The sequence below is a fragment of the Rhinopithecus roxellana genome, chromosome 9 (assembly GCF_007565055.1).
Source record: "Rhinopithecus roxellana isolate Shanxi Qingling chromosome 9, ASM756505v1, whole genome shotgun sequence".
Taxonomy (NCBI): Eukaryota; Metazoa; Chordata; class Mammalia; order Primates; family Cercopithecidae; genus Rhinopithecus; species Rhinopithecus roxellana.
Window position 1 is genome coordinate 72080501 of NC_044557.1, and position 18038 is coordinate 72098538.

At 37.6% G+C, this 18038-nt stretch overlaps 1 protein-coding gene across 4 annotated transcripts in view; it reads right to left on the bottom strand.

The window, feature by feature from the left end:
* Positions 1-18038, bottom strand: part of RSPO2 (R-spondin 2) — a 182741-nt gene that overhangs the window by 52900 nt on the left and 111803 nt on the right. For 3 of the 4 annotated variants that reach the window (XM_010370813.2, XM_030937877.1, XM_030937876.1), the window contains 2 exons: positions 9704-9847; positions 7096-7284 (listed from right to left, as the gene is read on the bottom strand). In XM_010370813.2, the coding sequence (XP_010369115.1) occupies positions 7096-7284; positions 9704-9847 (333 nt within the window). The remainder of the gene's footprint in view (positions 1-7095; positions 7285-9703; positions 9848-18038) is intronic. The other variant, XM_010370814.2, reaches the window with a different exon arrangement.

The window sequence follows — 18038 nt, forward strand, 5'->3', positions numbered from 1 at the left end:
GTTAATCTAGCAGCTAGAGAAGTATTACAGGAAGTCTAAATGAGCAAACTGACTGCTCTTTTTATCAACACCATTTAAAGATCCCAGAGAAGTATCTGATGAGGTGATGGACAGAATAATTTTTTTTTTTTTTTTTTTTTTGAGGAGTCTTGCTGTGTCCCCCAGGCTAGAGTGCAGCGGCACGATTTCAGCTCAATGTAACCTCCACCTCCTGGGTTCAAGAGATTCTTCTGCCTCAGCTTCCCAAATAGCTGGGATTACAGGCATGTACCACCACACCCAGATGATGTTTGTATTTTTAGTACAAACAGGGTTTCACCACATGTTGGCCAGGCTGGTCTCAAACTTTTGACCTCAGGGGATCTGCCCCCTTGTCCTCCCATAGTGCTGGGATTACAGGTGTGAGCCACCAGGCCCAGCTGAGAATAACTTGTTACGAGAAATGATTAGGGCATTTATACTTAAGACTTTCCTATCTTATAAAAGGAAAAAACAAGTCTCCTGTACAGAGGGGGAAAAATATCTACCAGTGACACCATGTGTGTCCTATTAAAGTTGTTTTTATTTTGGAATGTTGTAAAAATTGTTTTACATATATTACCATAAGAGTAGCTTCCTGCATAGAACTTTGGGTCTTCAGTGGCATATGTAGTCGAGAAATTCTTTTTACAAGTACCCATAAAAGAAACTACTATGTGCTGCCCCAGACTACATTGAAATGGGGCTCATAGAGATTCCAGATGGGAAGCTGTGGAGAATAGCACAAAAGTGTGTCTTCCTCCACTAGTTCACTCACTGCCTGCCCCGCAGCCAAGCAAGGCCAGCGCTCAGATTGTCTCAAAATGAAACTGAGAAAAGTTGTCTCATGCCCACCCCCTCATCCTCCACATTCTGAGTGTTTTGCACCCCCTTATATTCATGTCTATGGCCATGTCTATGCCCAAGACTGTGTCTAATTTGGAGATTCCTTTTCTGCCCCCCTCATTTCCTCAGACCCTTACCCTCCAATATGTGAAAATTAGTCAATCTGAAAGAAATTATTCTTTGTAAAGAAAAACTACCACCACCATCACCAGGTGCCACTGGCTATCCTCTGCCCACTTTCAGAAAATGAGCAAAAATATTTTAAAAAGCGAGGGTGGGCTGGGGATACGAAGGGGATTCATCTTAAGATTCTGTTAAGACCCCTGAAGCAGGAATTTCAGACACTTTAGCTACTGAAAAGAATGTTTGGAGGCAAGTGGATCTTTGTTTAACACCAACTTAATAATTATACATTAACATTTTCAAAGTGGCTACTTAAGGGTTACCCTCCCAGTTCATAATCCCTTCACACACACACACACACACACACACACACACACACACACACACACACACTACTATTAGCTTCCATGTAGCCAGAGTACCTGGAAAATAGTATCACTTGCTTAATTTAAAATGACTAACACAAATCATTGATTTCTCAGAGACATAACACTTTTAGCATAGCAAACAGAAAGGCAATAAGAATTTCCTTTTAGATATTAAAAATTTTAATATCGATATTCTTGACAAACTCTAAAAGAAAAGAGGTTGTCTCTTTTCTCTTCCAAGCTACTCTTTAGGGTCACATGTACAAAGCAGACCACATAAATTGTGACTCAAATGTAAACAAAATATAGAGAAATAAAGAACATATGTCCATAGCATATTTTCTTGACCCCGTCCCATTGAAAAATGTGCTTATTTCCTGCTCTGGGGTTAATCTATCACAATCTACAACCATCTTTAGTTATATTATCTAATACCCAGTCCACATGTTGCTGTCAGTTTATACACACACACACAAAAAAAAACAGGTTTGGAGAAGTCTTACTACTACTACCTTTTAAAAAGTAGATTTTTGCAGAGATTAAAGTTCTAAGCGGCTAATTCTTTTGTTTCCTACCAAGAACCACTTTTGAAGAAAGAAAGAATATTCTAAAATTAAAATAGTATACGATAGCAGATTTCATACTTACATTTTATCACAGTACTAAGAAAATGTGACTGGAGTTCTTAAAGAACTACTGTGTGGTTACTAAAAACTGCACTATGGTGAGTTGAGGCAGCCATGAGCAAAAGAGGCAGAAAGCTATCCCAGCATATGATAAAGCATCACCTTAATTACTCTAAGAGTCCGATATTTGAAATGTATCAGAAAGCAAAAAACATGCTGGGCACAGAGCCTTCTGATGTGGAGATGGGTATCAGGTTACCCAGGGCTTCTGTGTAGGCCAAGGAGCAATGGTCAGAGATGAATGTCGGATGTGGCTCCACACAAGGCAGTCTTCTTTAGAGGGTTGGCTTTGAAAGATTAAGGATGGCAACGACAATCTTGAAGCCACATTTTCCCCCCACCAACCAAGGACTCTAAAGGAGAGTAGGGCCTTCACAGGGGAAGTTGAATCAAAACAAAGCCAGTGGCTCAACACTTTAGTCCTTATGCAATGATCATTGGGATATGTTTCATCAGTGATTCCAAATTGGAAGGGATGGCGATGGCAGGGTTGTTTAAAAGCATTTGTGGAGCAAAAGTAAAATGATATTTCTGCATCGAGGGAGAAATAGTTAAAAGTTGGGGAGTTTAATGTTGGACAACCATGGCTTTATCTTTGGTCTTTATCATAAAGCCCAAGGAAAAAGCACAGGAAAACAGGTTTCCTAAGCAGCAGGGTGATGGTCCTACTCTTGGTTCTACCACTAGTAACTTGTTATGTAACACCTTGTACCAGTCAGAGCCTCCATGGAGCTCAGTTCTTTCCTCTTCCCTAAAATATGGCAGGAGAATCAAGGATGCTCCAAAAATAATTTCCCTTCAAGCTTCAAAGTATCTCCTTCCTTTTAGGTCTCTGATCAAATGTAACTCCCTCAATTTTCCTGATCACCCTACATAACATAGTATACCCTGACCCATTCACTAGCTCCCTGTCCTACTTGTCTTGTCTCCACAGCCCTTGTCTCCACATGAGATTATGGACACTCATCCACTTCTTTATTGCAGCTATTCCTGCTAGAAAAAGCTAAGGACTCTTTGAGCAATCCCATGCCTACATTTATGATTGGCACATAGCAGTGCTCAACAAATATCTGATGAAATAAATTAACAAAATGAGTTGTGATGAGGCTTGACAAAAAAAGCAGGGAGTCCCATACAGAGAGGACAGAATATTTCTGATTGAGATCATGATGTTAGTCAATCCTCCTGTGAAAGGGTAGAAGACCATAGCCACCTACAGATGACATTTTGTCCTGTACATGAGCATCCTCCAACATAATACCTTAGCAACCACAAATTTGTTCTTCCATGTGTCATTTAAATATAGGACAAAAAGTATGTTTGTACTTTTGTATGAAGATATTCCCTAATGTACAACATGATCCAGACTTGAAATTCTTTCCATTTAAAGCTAAGTTATATATTCATAAATTGGTCCCAACATGATTTTCTTAATTAGTATATTCAGGGAGAGGGCAAAGGGAGTAGAGACAGTTATATCTGCAATGAATACAGCTTTCATTTTCAAGTCATTCACTCTTTTTTTCACTTGTTTCCTATACTCAGTGTTCAGTATTTTTTCTCACATTGTCCATCTTTTTTTTTTTTTTTTTTCGAGATGGAGTCTTGCTCTGTCACCAGGTTGGAGTGCAGTGACGCGATCTTGGCTCACTGCAACTTCCACTTCCCAGGTCCAAGCCACTCTCCTGTGTCAGCCTCCTGAGTAGCTGGGACTATAGGCACCTGCCACCATGCCCAGCTAATTTTTATATTTTTAATAGAGGCGGGGTTTCACCATGTTGGCCAGGATGGTCTCGATCTCTTGACCCCGTGAACTGCCTGCCTTGGTCTCCCAAAGTGCTGGGATTACAGGCATGAGCCATCAGGCCCAGCCTCTCTTTTTTTCCATGGTCTTTTATGCTCCCTTTTCTCTTCTGTCATTCTCCATAAATCAGTCTGCTATGTTGGTAGCTAAGTCACAGGTCATGTACAGATTTAAAAATAATCTTGGTTAGTCTTTGAAGGACCAAGCAGAGTCCTCCCTGAAGTAGGAAGCTGAAAGCTGCTGCATGTGGAAAGTTTGGCAAATGCAGGGGGTAGCTAGCTACTGGGAAAGTGTTCAGATCCTTTGTTGTGAAACTACGCTCCTGGCCTTCCAAGTCTCTTCCTCAACTTCATATGACAGCCACAGAACTCGCCTGCATCTTTTGGCAATTAATCCTAGTATATCAGATTTTAGAACAGAACAGGACCTCAGAGATCACCTAACTCCCGCCCCCAAACCCTCAATTTTATGAACGAGGAAATGGAGGCCAAGAGAGGTTAAGTGACTTGTCAGGACTCACGGAATTAACAAGTTGACACGATGTAGGGACCCAGATCGCTCCAGACCAGGACCCTGAAGAATGATTGTTGGAAAAGCCCAAGAAACCTTACAGGTTCTGCTATCAAAAATGAAAAAGCGAGATAACTGATCTAAAGGAAAAGTTTGGGAATGAAGAAGACTGAGTATTTCAAGTGTAAATTGATCTACTACTTAAGGTATTTCCAGATATTCTTTGATTTTTTTTAAAAAAAAAAGAAAGCAAATAAGCATATAACAGTTAAGGAAAAACTAGGCTAAGAATTACACTTAAAAAAAAAACTCTTAAAGCCATTTATGTTTTCATATTTAATAGTTTTCAATGTAATATCTTATATGCATAGTGATGACTATACCATTACACTGACCTCTAACTTATGCCTTTCAGTAATCAAAAGCAGCTGATTTTAATGTGCCGCTGCTTTAGTGCGAAGGAGCTTAAGGCTGCGTTTGTGTGCAATCAGGTTAAGATTGGTTCCAACAGGAGAAAAATCCATACATATGTTGCAAAGATCTTAAAAATGCCTGTATTCCCAACCTGATTACAACTTACATTTTTGCATGGTTTGTCAAAGCAGATCACTGAAATCAAATCAAGATGTAAAAAGGGATAAAGTGGCTTTCTTCTCCATTCTTCCATTAGTTGCCGTGACCTACTGAAGAAAGGAACTTTTCCCTCTCTCACCTGAGGCAAGGTGGGATACTCCCCTGGAAGTTACGCCAATTTTTATCAATTGGTGCTCAAGTTACAAAGCTAATTTTCTAATTTTCATTTCCTACATTTGTAAATATAAGTTACTTTATTACAGAATAATTTGCCATTTCTCTCAGCAATTATATTTAGTTTCCTTTTAATAAAACAGTAAACAAATTGATGTAACTTTGAAAACCTGTTTAAAGGTTATATAAAATTGATTTTATTAAACTGAAAATGTAGATACAAGAATTAGAACTATAGCCAGTCTTTCCTAATAAGTAAAACTTGGTAAAACATCAATAAGAACTAAATCAGTCTGTTACTGGTTTGTCAAAAAGAGAATATTAGCAGATGATGCATAAGCATTTCTTTTGGCATCATTTAAATTGCTGACAGTATCAAGTTGTATTTGACTAAGACAGTATATTGCTGTTAACATGAAAAATACAAATGGAATAAATATCATGGTTAACAGTCTAGCTGTTATCTAGAAAATTCTCAAGTCAGACTGTGGCTAGGTCAAAATAAAGCGTTTTGGAGAGGAGGGAAATGTGTTGCCTCTTTTACACACAAGCATGTTTGTTAGAGGAGCATTTTCAGTTTAATTTTTGCTATTAATGTAAACCACAATTGGGGGACTACATTGCTGGAAGAGGAATGGGGGAGGGGCTAGTTATATAAACAATATACAACAAAGAAAGTCTTTATTTCCAATACCTGAATACATCAGGTTTGTTTTTAGGGAGAAGGTTGCAGGTTAAATGCTTTCAGCTATCCAAGAAGTGGCTTATTAGTTTTGTAAGAAAATATTTTCTTATATTTTGACTGAAAAATACCTAGTTTAAGTGAACAAAACCATCCTTGTTAGTGAAAAGCAGACCCACAAAAACTTTGTTTCAAAGATCCAGTAAGGAAAAGCAAAACTAATTCAAGAGGAAAAGCTGCTTTCCTAATAGTAGCTTCTGAATCTGGATCCAATAGTTCTCAAAGGTCGACTGGAGTCTTCGAGTCTTAAAAGTTTTGTCTTTCTCTATGGATCATAGACATTCTCTATGAGGCAGCATAACACGGATATAAACCTGTTTTAAGTAGTTATATATTCTCTTTCTGGGCTATGGTCATAAAGCTGAAAAGTTATGCACCCACAGAAAGAATGAAGGCAAGCAAAAGTTATGATTATTTTACAGAGCAGTTTTCCAAACACAACTTTCTTTTTTGCTCTTCTATTTTGAGCGAATGGCAATGTAGCATCCGCTAGTGATAAAATAAATGTAACCCAGTGATTACTGCTTTAGGGACAGCACAGTGACAGGGCTCAGACCCGCACTTCAACTTACTGATTCTGCGTCGGCCAGCACCTCAGCTATGTGCTCTTCCAATTTCTAAATGGGCCTAATCCTGTTATTACAGAATAATTACTGCAAATCAGCACAATTACTACAAAGATTTGAGTAAACACACACATACCAGTAGCTGTTTTCTACAAATTATTATCAAAACAAAGAGAAACGGCTAATTGTGGTAACATTAAGACAATGTTTATTCCTCCCAGTGTTTGGGCAAGTTTATTTTAAGTTGTCATCTTCAGCTAGTAACGATGCAGATGATTTTACAGACTCCATAAACCTTTCTAATCTAAACTCTTCTCAACTAAAAGTTGGCCGCTTCCCTCAGAGCAACATCTGCAAAGGCCTGATTTCATAAGAACCCACTTTTATGGTACATTTGCAGAAAAAGCCACCAAAACACATTTAGAAATCTCATTTTAGAAAGCTCATTACTAACGTACTCTCCTAAATTATGTTTAAGGTATTATGAAAGTAATAAAATATGCACTTCATATTTTTCACAACTGAAGCATTTGTTTTTAAGTAAGTACAACAAAACTTTATCCCCTCACCAATATTATCGGATTTCCTTCAAAGATAAATACTTATTTTTGGAAGGGAGGGTGGTTAGGAAGCAGGAGAATTCAGAAAGCACACAGCACACAGTAGTGATTATATCGAGACCTACCTCCTGGACAGTGCCTCATTGCCATCTTGCATCTCCTGGATTCAGCAATGGTTGGACATGGTATTGTGTCTTTCACTGGCTTTTTAACAATTTGCCGTGTTCTGGTTTCCAGACCCCATTTAAATCCACATGTGCGATTATTTCTGCTACAAGTTCCCCATTCGCTCCAATGACCAACTTCACATCCTTCTAGTAAAGATTTTTAGAAAAAGAAAAAAACACAAGCACATAAGTTAGTATCCATTTGCTTTACTGTCATCAAATTTACATAGCAGTGTTCCTTCACTGGCCCCACCTTGGGATACCAAAAATTAAGTGGTACAGTCCTGAAGACCTATACTCGCCTTTTGGGAACTTTAATTTTTTGAACCATAGAATACTTCTATCAAAAAAAAATACCCCTTAAGTAATTCATAAGCTGTTACTTTCCATTTGTCTTAGTTCAGTTTTCAAAGGATGCTATTGGTCAGTTCTGTTTTTTCCTTCAACTTTTAAGTTCAGGAGTACATGTGCAGGATGTGCAGGTTTGTTACATAGGTAAATGTGTGCCATGGTGGTTTGCTGCACAGATCAACCCATCACCCAGGTATTAAGCCCAGCATCCATTAGTTATTCTTCCTGATGCTCTCCCTCCCTGCATTGCCCCCATCCTGATAGGCCCTAGTGTGTGTTGTTTCCCACCATGTGCCAATGTGTTCCCATCATTCACACGTGAGAACGTGTGTGGTGTTTGGTTTTCTCTTCCTGCATTAGTTTGCTGAGCATAATGGCTTCCAATTCCAACCATGTCCCTGCAGAGGACTTGATCTCGTTCTCGTTTATGGCTGCATAGTATTAGATGGTATATGTGTACCACATTTTCTTTATCCAGTCTATCAGTGATGAACATTTAGGTTGATCCATGTCTTTGCTGTTATGAATAGTTCTAATGATACTAAAATGTGTAATCTTTAAAGAGTCAACAGTTAAAACCTAAAGTAGAAGACACTATTTTCTACCATGACAGAAGACAAAATTTTACAGGCTAGTTCTGAATGTGCCTCCACCAAATCCATAAATGTGTTTTAGTTTGGAAGCACTTGGTGAAAAAATGGGGAGCTTGCTTTGCATTTTCTGACTTTCTTTTCTTTCAGCAGGTGTCTGGAGACCACAGTTCTTATTCCCCATATTGGTGTACATTACTATAGTTTGAAAAGTAAACAAACGTGATCAGTCATTTGAAAATGTATGTTTTTACTACATACGTAAAAGCCTTTAGCATCCCCTATGTTAAGTCTACATAGTGGAAAATAGGCTATCCCCCAACTCCCAGGGGAGGGAGAGGAGGAAGTAAAAGGATAAGCATATACAAAGCTAGACCTCCTCATCAACTTCACCATTAAAACTCCTCTTCATGCTAGTGGATGAAGGCTGAGGTCCAGAGTCTTCATACAATTAATATTTCCATCTTCTAGACATCAGTGGGTATCATAGCTGCTTCTTAGACTTTTCAAAGACATTTAAGATTTTTTTATTCAGAGAATGCATAAGACTCTATTTATAATATGCTTATAGTTAAGGATTTCAGCGTTTCCACTGAACATTTGTAATGTGTGTGTCCTGCCTCTCAAAAGAAAATTCAACATTCAGAATATGTTCTTCTAGTGACTTTCTTATTTTAATAGTGGTGCCTATATAAATGTATTAATTCACACATAAGTAGAAACACAAATGCACATATTTCTTCAAAAACCACTTATTTAAATGTCTTCTCTGCAAGCTCTCAAATACACAATTACAGACTACTTCAGCAATATTTTCATAGAAAAATTTCAAATTTTCTTCTAAGTCTCCATTTTAAGGGATGTAAAGTCTAATACATAGCTGTGTTGTATATCATATCAGATATATAACAGCAAATGAAATTCTGGGGAGGGAGCATGTCAATACATCCATGATTAGATTAAGAGATTCATCATAATGTAGCCACTGACAGATCTTTACCTTTCAATCAGTGGTATAAGAATGCCAAGGTATTTTACCAACACTCAGAAGATATAAAATTTATAAAATGTGTTACTATTTTCACAGATAGAACATATATATCAAATTATGCATTCTAGGTATATAAATTTGGTAATCATTTTAATGCATTTGTAACATATAATCAACAAAATATGGCACAAATAATTTCTTTTCAAGTTTTTTTTTTTTTTTTTTTTTTTACACAAACAGCTAAGCAAGCAGTTCTGTAATTCCACACATAGCAAAAGCAATAAAGTAGTTAGCTGATGTGGTAGTGCTTAAAACTTCTCTTCTGAACAGAAAGTTTTTCTCTAACAGTTACTAATAATTTATTAAGAAATAGATGTATTACACAGATGATTAAGAAAAAACTTTGTCAGCACTTAAGTAGCTTAACCTAGCAAACGCACAACTAGCAAATTTTACAGCAAGAGATGAGACTATCCAATTGTCATGATACTTAAAGTCAGCAAAGAACTTAATTTTCAGTTCTACTGAACAAGAGAACCAATTTGTTTCTTAGTTTAAATATATCTAGCATGCATATTTTTAAGAAACAGGTGTTAAAAGTTGCAGTTTGAGAGTCACATTAAAAACTACTCACCCACACATTCCATGGTTTCTTCTAATGGTGCAAAACCATCTGGACATTCATCAAAGCAACGGCCTCTATGCAAATAAAAGCCTACTTTGCACTTGGTACAAAAGTCTTTGCTAAAGCAAGAATCGCAGTTTTCTATTCTGCATCCTAAAAACAATTTTAAAGAGAAAAAAGAAAATTTCAGTCAAAGAAATTTACTTGTTTTACAAACAAAACTTTTATAAACTCATAGGTTAGCCCATTTGAAATTCTCATCACCAGAGAAATATTGTTTAACTCATTTGTTTCCTAGCGCCATCTCATTCTAAATCATTCCCGTCTCTTCCAACAGCTTACTACATCAATAATCCAAGAGAGAATGCCAGCCCAGGGTCCCATGTGCCATGAGAACTTTCGGAAATGTTAGTAATCTCCAGATGGGATTAAAACAAAAAATTCAAAAGAAAAAGAAAACACTCCCTCTACAAATTACTTGCTGCCAGTATTGAAATCTGTCCTGCCCTCAAAAGGCCTCCAGTGGGAACACTGTAATAAGCATTTGTGTATAGGAAATGAGTTAAGAATGTTTAAAATGTTTTCAAATGCATGGTCTATTTTATAGGGCACTGGTCAACACTAGCACCTACATTCATCAGAGGGTGACCTGGGTGGGGCCGGGGGCGGGGTGGAACTTTAGGTCATTTTGTTGAAAACCTACAATGTGTCAAAGGCTTTACACATATTTCCATTGAATCTTCACAATAATCCTACATGTGGGCATTAGAAACTCCATTTGGCATATAAGAAACCTGGGACTAACAGAGTAGCAGCTGAATTGGTTCTGAAAGCCGCCAAAACCATCTGCCTTTTAAATCCATTCTCTTTCTCTCTGTAACTCACTCACTGAAGCCCGCTAGGAGTTTGTGAAACAGATGTGCTTTCAGGTCTGTTACATCTGGGTGTGAATACCAAGCTCTGCCCTTACCAGCTCTGTAACTTTAGACAACTATATGCCTCTCTGAGCTTCTATTTCCTCCTGTATTAAACAGGGGCATCACTGATCTTACAAAAACTATTGTAAGGTTTTGTAATAATATATGTAAATTGACAGGCTCATAATAGGTAGTCTGCAGATAGAAGCCACAGTGAATTAGAAACATGTATTTTTCCACTAAACCACATACATTACAATAAGGTATAAAAAGCAATAATTTATGAGCTTGTATTCTAGATCAGATTCCCTTGTAGGCCAGTAACATCTGGGTCAGAAATCCTTGGCATGCACAGGTGAAAATAAATACACTCTCTTAACTACTTTTCAAGGAAAGGAGAGAAGTTTGGAGGACTGGTAAATTCCAAGGTCAAGTTTTCAACAGATTGTAGTACATTATTACTTGTTACAGTTTTAACTGATGCAATTGACAGCACGTAAAGTCCTATGAAAACTCTGTGACATCACATGTATTCATTTAACAAGCCTCCAGAACTATACTTCCTGCTTTAAGGATTCAGGAAGCTTTAAGACATATAGTTCCCATAAGCAAAGAGATAAAGGGGTAAAAATAAAAATGCAGCCAAGATGTTAAATCACTGAAGATTTCAGTGCTTTAAAGGCTACATTTAAAGGCTAAAAATAAATTTCATTAAAATAGATCACATAAGAAATGACTGTGTCTAGACCTATTAAAAATGGCAACTCTTTGCCTTTCAATTTTGAGTCTAAACAGGCTTCTGTGTATTAAATGACCAGTATGAAGCAGCTAATGCAACTTCTAAAATGTTACCAAGTTTATAAACAGAACACCAAATATGTGTGGCTTAAAGTCCACATACAAATCTACACTACTGCTCCTTTGGTGGGGAGGGAAATGGTCAGCACAGAAGAACAGTTTATCACCCCATAAAAGGTTCATTTGTAGACTTAAATGCTTTAAACTATATTTTAATAAAATCATGGTCCATAGCTGGTCAATAACCTCTTAATCATGGTCAAAATACATGACCATTATGTCCACAAATTGTTAGTTTTCTTGCTATATTTTTTTAAAAAAACAAGCAGCCCTTCCTGCTGTAGAGTTATTTTCCAAGAAATAGTAACGAGCATTCCAAAGGATAAAACAGAACTAAAGGATGAAGAGAGAGAGAGAAAAAAAGAGCACTTAAAGAGAAAAAGAGGACTTTACACTTCGTAAATCAGCTATCATCTACAAGGTCTGACTTCTCTTTAAAATAAAGCCACACCAATAAGCTTTTTGCCCAAAAAGTTATAGCATTTGGAATTAATTTTACCAGGCCCTTTGCTGATCTTTACTGTTACTTGTAGCTCCCTTCCCTCATTTCATTCCATGCTCCTAATACCAGTTCACAGAATATGGAATTGCTGAAATACCTATCATTCTCTGTAAAGTCCCTGAGGACTTCTTCAGGTATAAATCCTGTTGGATGAAAGCTTAATTATTTTTTATTGAATTTAAGTAGAATATAAATATGATATGTTCAAATTGTAGAAAATGATAACCATTTAAAAGTACAAGGTGAATTATAAGTAATGACCTAGAAAACCCATTGTTAAGTAAAAAAAAGAGACAAGTTGGCTGGCCATGGTGGCTCACATCTGTAATTCCAACACTTCGGGAGGCCAAGGTGGATGGATCACTTGAGCTCAGGAGTTCAAGTTCAACCTAGGCAACATGGTAAAACCCCATCTCTAAGAAATTAGCTGGGGATGGTGGTGTGTGCCTGTAGTCCCAGCTACCTGGGGGGCTGAAGCAGGAGGATCACTTGAGCCTAGAAGGTCAAGGCTGCAGTGAGTTGTGTTTGCGCCACTACACTGTAGCTTAGGCAACAAAGTGAGACCCTATCTCAAAAAAAAAAAAAAAGGCAAGTTGAGAGATATATATAGTACAACACAAAACTACATATGCTTGCATGTGTTCATCTGTATGAAGTAGCTTAGGGAAGTTAATTTAGGGAGGGGATAGAATTTTCAAGTATGTTACAGTTATTATTCTGAATCATATCCTTTAATTACATTTATGTAATTAGTATCGTAGAAAAGGTTATTACAATATGTATTTGTGACCTACTTAAGTTTATTCAAAAAGTGCCACTCCATTAACATTGTAAAATTAAGCTCTTTTAACAGGCAAGAATAAAGGCATCTATCCCATCTAAAACTTTTTCAGATTTGAGTGCATGAATTATACCCCTGATTTAATAATGTTGAACCTGCTATAACCTTCAACAAATACCTTCATTTAGCCATCTCTTGCCAGTATCCTTTGTTTTCACATGTTCAATAGCGTTGCTTTTCCTTCACTCAAATTTTAAGGGGAAAAAACTAAATAAAATGTTGTCTGTGTAATAAAGCATTTTTTAAAAAGCTTTGATCAGTGCCAAGTCCTAGCACCTGAAGCTGTGCTGACCATCCTGGCCTCATTTGCTCTTTGCCACTACATAAAACCAACACAGGCGGCCCATGCATTTGGCAGCCTGCACTGACAGAGCTCATCTGCTCACAAACACCTACGAACCCAATACTTTTTACTCTTTTATTTTTATTTATTTAGAGACAGACTTTTGCTCTTGTTGCCCAGGCTGGAGTGCAATGGCACAATCTTGGCTCACTGCAATCTCCGCCTCCTGGGTTCAAGTGATTCTCCGGCCTCAGCCTCCGAGTAGCTGGGATTACAGACATGCACCACCACACCCTGCTAATTTTGTATTTTTAGTAGAGACGGGGTTTCTCCATGTTGGCCAGGCTGGTCTCAAAGTCCCAACCTCAGGTGATCCACCCGCCTCGGCCTCCCAAAGTGCTGGGATTACAGGCGTGAGCCACCATGCCCGGCCAAACCCAATATTTTTGAAAGCAAGCAGCACCACAAGCCACCTAATCCAGGAGGTCTCCTACTTGACGTGCTTCACAGTCCTTGATGACCTTTCCGAGCAGCTCCAGATCCAACCACAACCCCCTGCTCTGTTCAGCCATTTCTCCAAGAGGTAACTCTTCTGCTTTGTGGGGGTCGGAGGAATTCCTGTGTAGTCTCATAGTCCTATATTTTCTCCCCCAGCTTGTAGCCATTTTCCAAAAACTACTTAAGCATTTTATCCTTAATTGGGATTCATATCAACTCTATTAACTCATTTTTATATAAAAGTAAAACATTCTCACTATAAGTAAAAACTCAAAGCAGTACAGAAGGTTTACAGGAAAAAATAGAAATCCTTTTTCTCACCTGAACGGCACATCAGGCCTACTCCCCAGAAATAGCCACTGTGTTAACAGTTTCTTCCATACACTTTAGAAAACCTCTATGTAAATCTTATAAATGAGTTAGTCACCATTAAAACACCAGTAGGATCATACAATAGATTTTTAAACCTTAGAAAACTGTATACTACATAATAGGTGTATTAAAATTTATTAAACATAGGCCTTTTCTATAAAAATATGGGCTTTAAGTCCTCGTTCAAATAAAAGATCCTAGTTTAGCCAACTTACACGCTTCTAAATTACAGTGCCTCCTCAAAAATGTAACCCACCAAATGAGGACTGCCAATATTGGTTTAAGTAAAATTACTGTCCAAGTGAAACTGCATCCAAATGCAGTCTGAAGGGGCTGTCATTTGGCAAGAAGGGCTTACCCTGGCCAAGAAACAGAAAAATAGGCTGAGTACCCTCTCTCCTATCCTCCCACAATACCCTGTACAGGCTTTAATATAACATTTTTCAAATTACACCACAGTCCAGCTCAACAGTTCATTCCCAGCATTCTCAAGGAACCTAGTATGTGCCAGACCCTAAGAACCTAAACCCATTCCCTATCCTGGAGGTGCTAAGCCAGAGGGGTCCATGTGGCACTAACAGTGCACCACAATGTAACAGGAGATATTAGAGGCATGTCTTAGGTACATTAGAGACAGAAAAGGGACCCATTTCTGTCCTGCCATTCAAGTTTTTTTTTTTCAATCTGTGAATTCCCCATTCCTAACACAGTATAGGAAACATGGTGGAGTTTTAATACTTGCTAAGTAAATGAGCATGAATGTCATTTAAAGTTCAATTTCTGTAATATTTGCATGCTTAGTGAGAGATTGATTGCACATGTACTATGTATTTCTAATATTAAAAAGCCATGCTTGTTGTAAAGAACTGCAAATCATATGGAAGAACCAACAGTTAAACACCTGAAAACAATTATACTGGAGAATGTAACTATCAAAGGAAGGCGGGTGATGTGTGCTATGAGTCAGAACCTCAGATGAGCAAGTTTTAGGGAGACAAGGAGAAGCAGAGTCCTGACAAGGGTGGCTGCCCTCATGACGAGGCAATAGAGAAAATCCACATGGCAAGATGACGGGCCCAGTGAGCAGTGGCTTGGAGGAAGAGGAGGTTAGGTGATGGGATGGTTACTTGAGTTTAGAGGCTGTGGGTGGGGATTATAAAGTATTCATACTTTGAGTGGCTTTAAGTATTTAAGTAATAATTAGTATTAATAAAAACGAAGCTCAGTTCGAAGCTCAGTTCAAGATTAGGGGCTTAGTCTGTCTAGCAGTGAGTAGTCCCTGTAGATTCTGGCCATGAGCATAACATCACCATGTTTCCTCATTGAGACAGGTAACAGTCCCTAAGGGCCAACCATCCTGACAGGTACATAGAAGCACAGATGAGAAAACAGTGCTTACACCTCAGGATCTTCAGTCTACTAAGGGGAAAGCTCCACAGAAAGGCAATTAGGGAATAAAGTGACTACTCTAAGCTAGATGTATAGACAGAGTGAGCTGGGGAGTGAACATTTTCAGAAAGTTAACCTTCCTGAAAGCAGAAGAGAGTAGAGGTCAGGAAAACCATTGGGAGGCTCAACACTCTAAGAGATAACAGTACCAGGGAGAGGAGTTATGATGAATCCATAAAAGTGACAAACCAAGTGGAAGAGAAGATGAAAAACTGAGAGAAGCCAAAGATCACACAACTATCCTCTCTTCCTTTGGTCTCAACAGTGCTCTCAGGGCACTCGACAAATGGACAGAGTTCCTTTTGTTTCTCTTTTCCAGCTAAATTAAGATGACAACAACCATCTCTTTTTTTGTTTGTTTGTTTGTTTTTGTTTGTTTGTTTTTTGAGACAGAGTCTCACTCTGTCGCCCAGGCTGGAGTGCAGTGGCCGGATCTCAGCTCACTGCAAGCTCCGCCTCCCGAGTTCACGCCATTCTCCTGCCTCAGCCTCCCGAGTAGCTGGGACTACAGGCGCCCGCCACCTCGCCTGGCTAGTTTTTGGTTTTTTTTTTTTTTTTTTTTTTTTAGTAGAGACGGGGTTTCACCATGTTAGCCAGACAACCATCTCTTAATTGAATATCTCAGCATGGTCAATCAGATAAATGAGTAAAGTAAATCCTTAACAGCAGAGAAACATCAACCTTTATTAAATCTAGCTGTCAAAATGTAATTATATATATTACGATCAATTTTTGGAGAAAGGGAAGAAGTCAATAAAGTAGAGGGAACCTCAAATACCCCTAGGAATCTATGTTCTTATTTCTTCATGCCCATCAGGGTTGTGAATGTCAGACTGCCTTAGCACACCATGAAAATCCAATTGCTTGTTGCTCCAACTACTCTTACTTTAAACTAGCATCTCTGTTCAGAATGTGGTAGTCACTGACAACAATAGGGCATTTATTTAGTCCTCAAGTAGCAGATGCAAGGATCAAAGAATATCAAGCCAACCTCTAGAAACCTCTAAAGATTTCTATGCCTATTACGTGCTAAAATTTGAATAGAAATTAAAGGCAGTTTGTTCCCAAAACACTCAAAATTAGACTTTTAGCAAAGTTTCGCATGGAAAGCACTAGACTATGGAACTTAATATAAGGTTTTTAAAATTAGTTTTAGTTTAAAAATCTAACAATTTCAAGTACTATTTAACATTTCTTCTCAAAATTTGCAATGGGGTTATAAACATTCCTAAGTTTTAAGCTTTATGTTTTCAAAATCATGCATTTCTAATATGTACCATTACAGTAATTCCCTTAGACTATGTATTAATAAAAATTACCTAAAAGCTAAAATTACATTTTTTTGTAATACAGTCAAGTAACATGCAACTCATTAGAACTTCATTATATTTCAACCTAAATAAAAGATGGATCCAGAAGTTTCAGGACTCGGTGTTTTATATTTACAATTAAACTATTTGAGTGATGACATAGAGAACCAGCATTACTAAATTAACAGAAGATCAGAAGATCCAGGGTTAAAGTCTGTTTATAACCCAGTAGAATGAGTTTAAGTCAAGATTGCCTTAATTAGGATAGTTGGTATAGGATGAAATTCAACTATGTCAAATACAGAACAGGACACTTAGAATTTAGAGCAAGGGGCAGGAATAAGAACTATGTTGAGAATATAGTGGCCACTCAAATAGTACAGTGGTTAGCAGATCTGAGGTTAGAGTCTTGGACCACTTACTATTGTGTGACTGTGAGCAAGTCAGTGAAGCTTTCTCTGTCTTAATGTCCTCATGTATTTTTTTTAAAAAAAAGGTATTATCAGTCTCTATCTCACAGGCTTTTTGAGAGGATTCAGAGGCTTAATCAGTGCAAAGATCTCAGCACAGAACCTACTGTGTAATTAGTTATCAAAAAGTGTGAGATTTTATGAGTATAAAAATTTACTACCATGCGATCCGGCAATCCCACTGCTGAGTATATATCCAAAAGAAGAGGAAATCAATATATCAGAGAGAGATCTGCACTTTCATGTTTATTGCAGCACTATTTATAATAGCCAAGATATGGAATTAACCTGAGTACCCACTAATGATTGAAAGGATATTTTATGTATATACACACAATAGAATGTTATTCAGTTATAAAACTAGAATGAAGTCCTGTCATTTCCCACTACATGGATGGAACTGGGGGACATTATATTAAGTGAAATAAGCCAGGCACAGAAAGGCAAACATCAAATATTCTCATTTACCTGTGGAAACTAAAAAAAGTAGATCTCATGGAGATAGAGAGTAGAATGGTAGTTACCAGAGACTGGGAACGGAAGAGGATGAAGAGAAGTTAGTCAAGGGCTACAAACATATAGTTAGATGGAAGGAGTAAGTCCTAGCATTCAGTAGTACCGTAGGAAAAACTACAGTTAGCAATCATTTATTATACATTTCAAAATAGAAGAGAAGAACTGTAATGTTTCCAACACAAAAGATAAATGTTTAAGGTGATGGATATCCTAACTACTGATTTAATCATTTCATGTGGCATTCAGATATCAAAATATCACATGTACTCCTAAAAATAAGTGTAACTATTAAATATGAATAATAAAATAAATTTTAATCTAACAACTA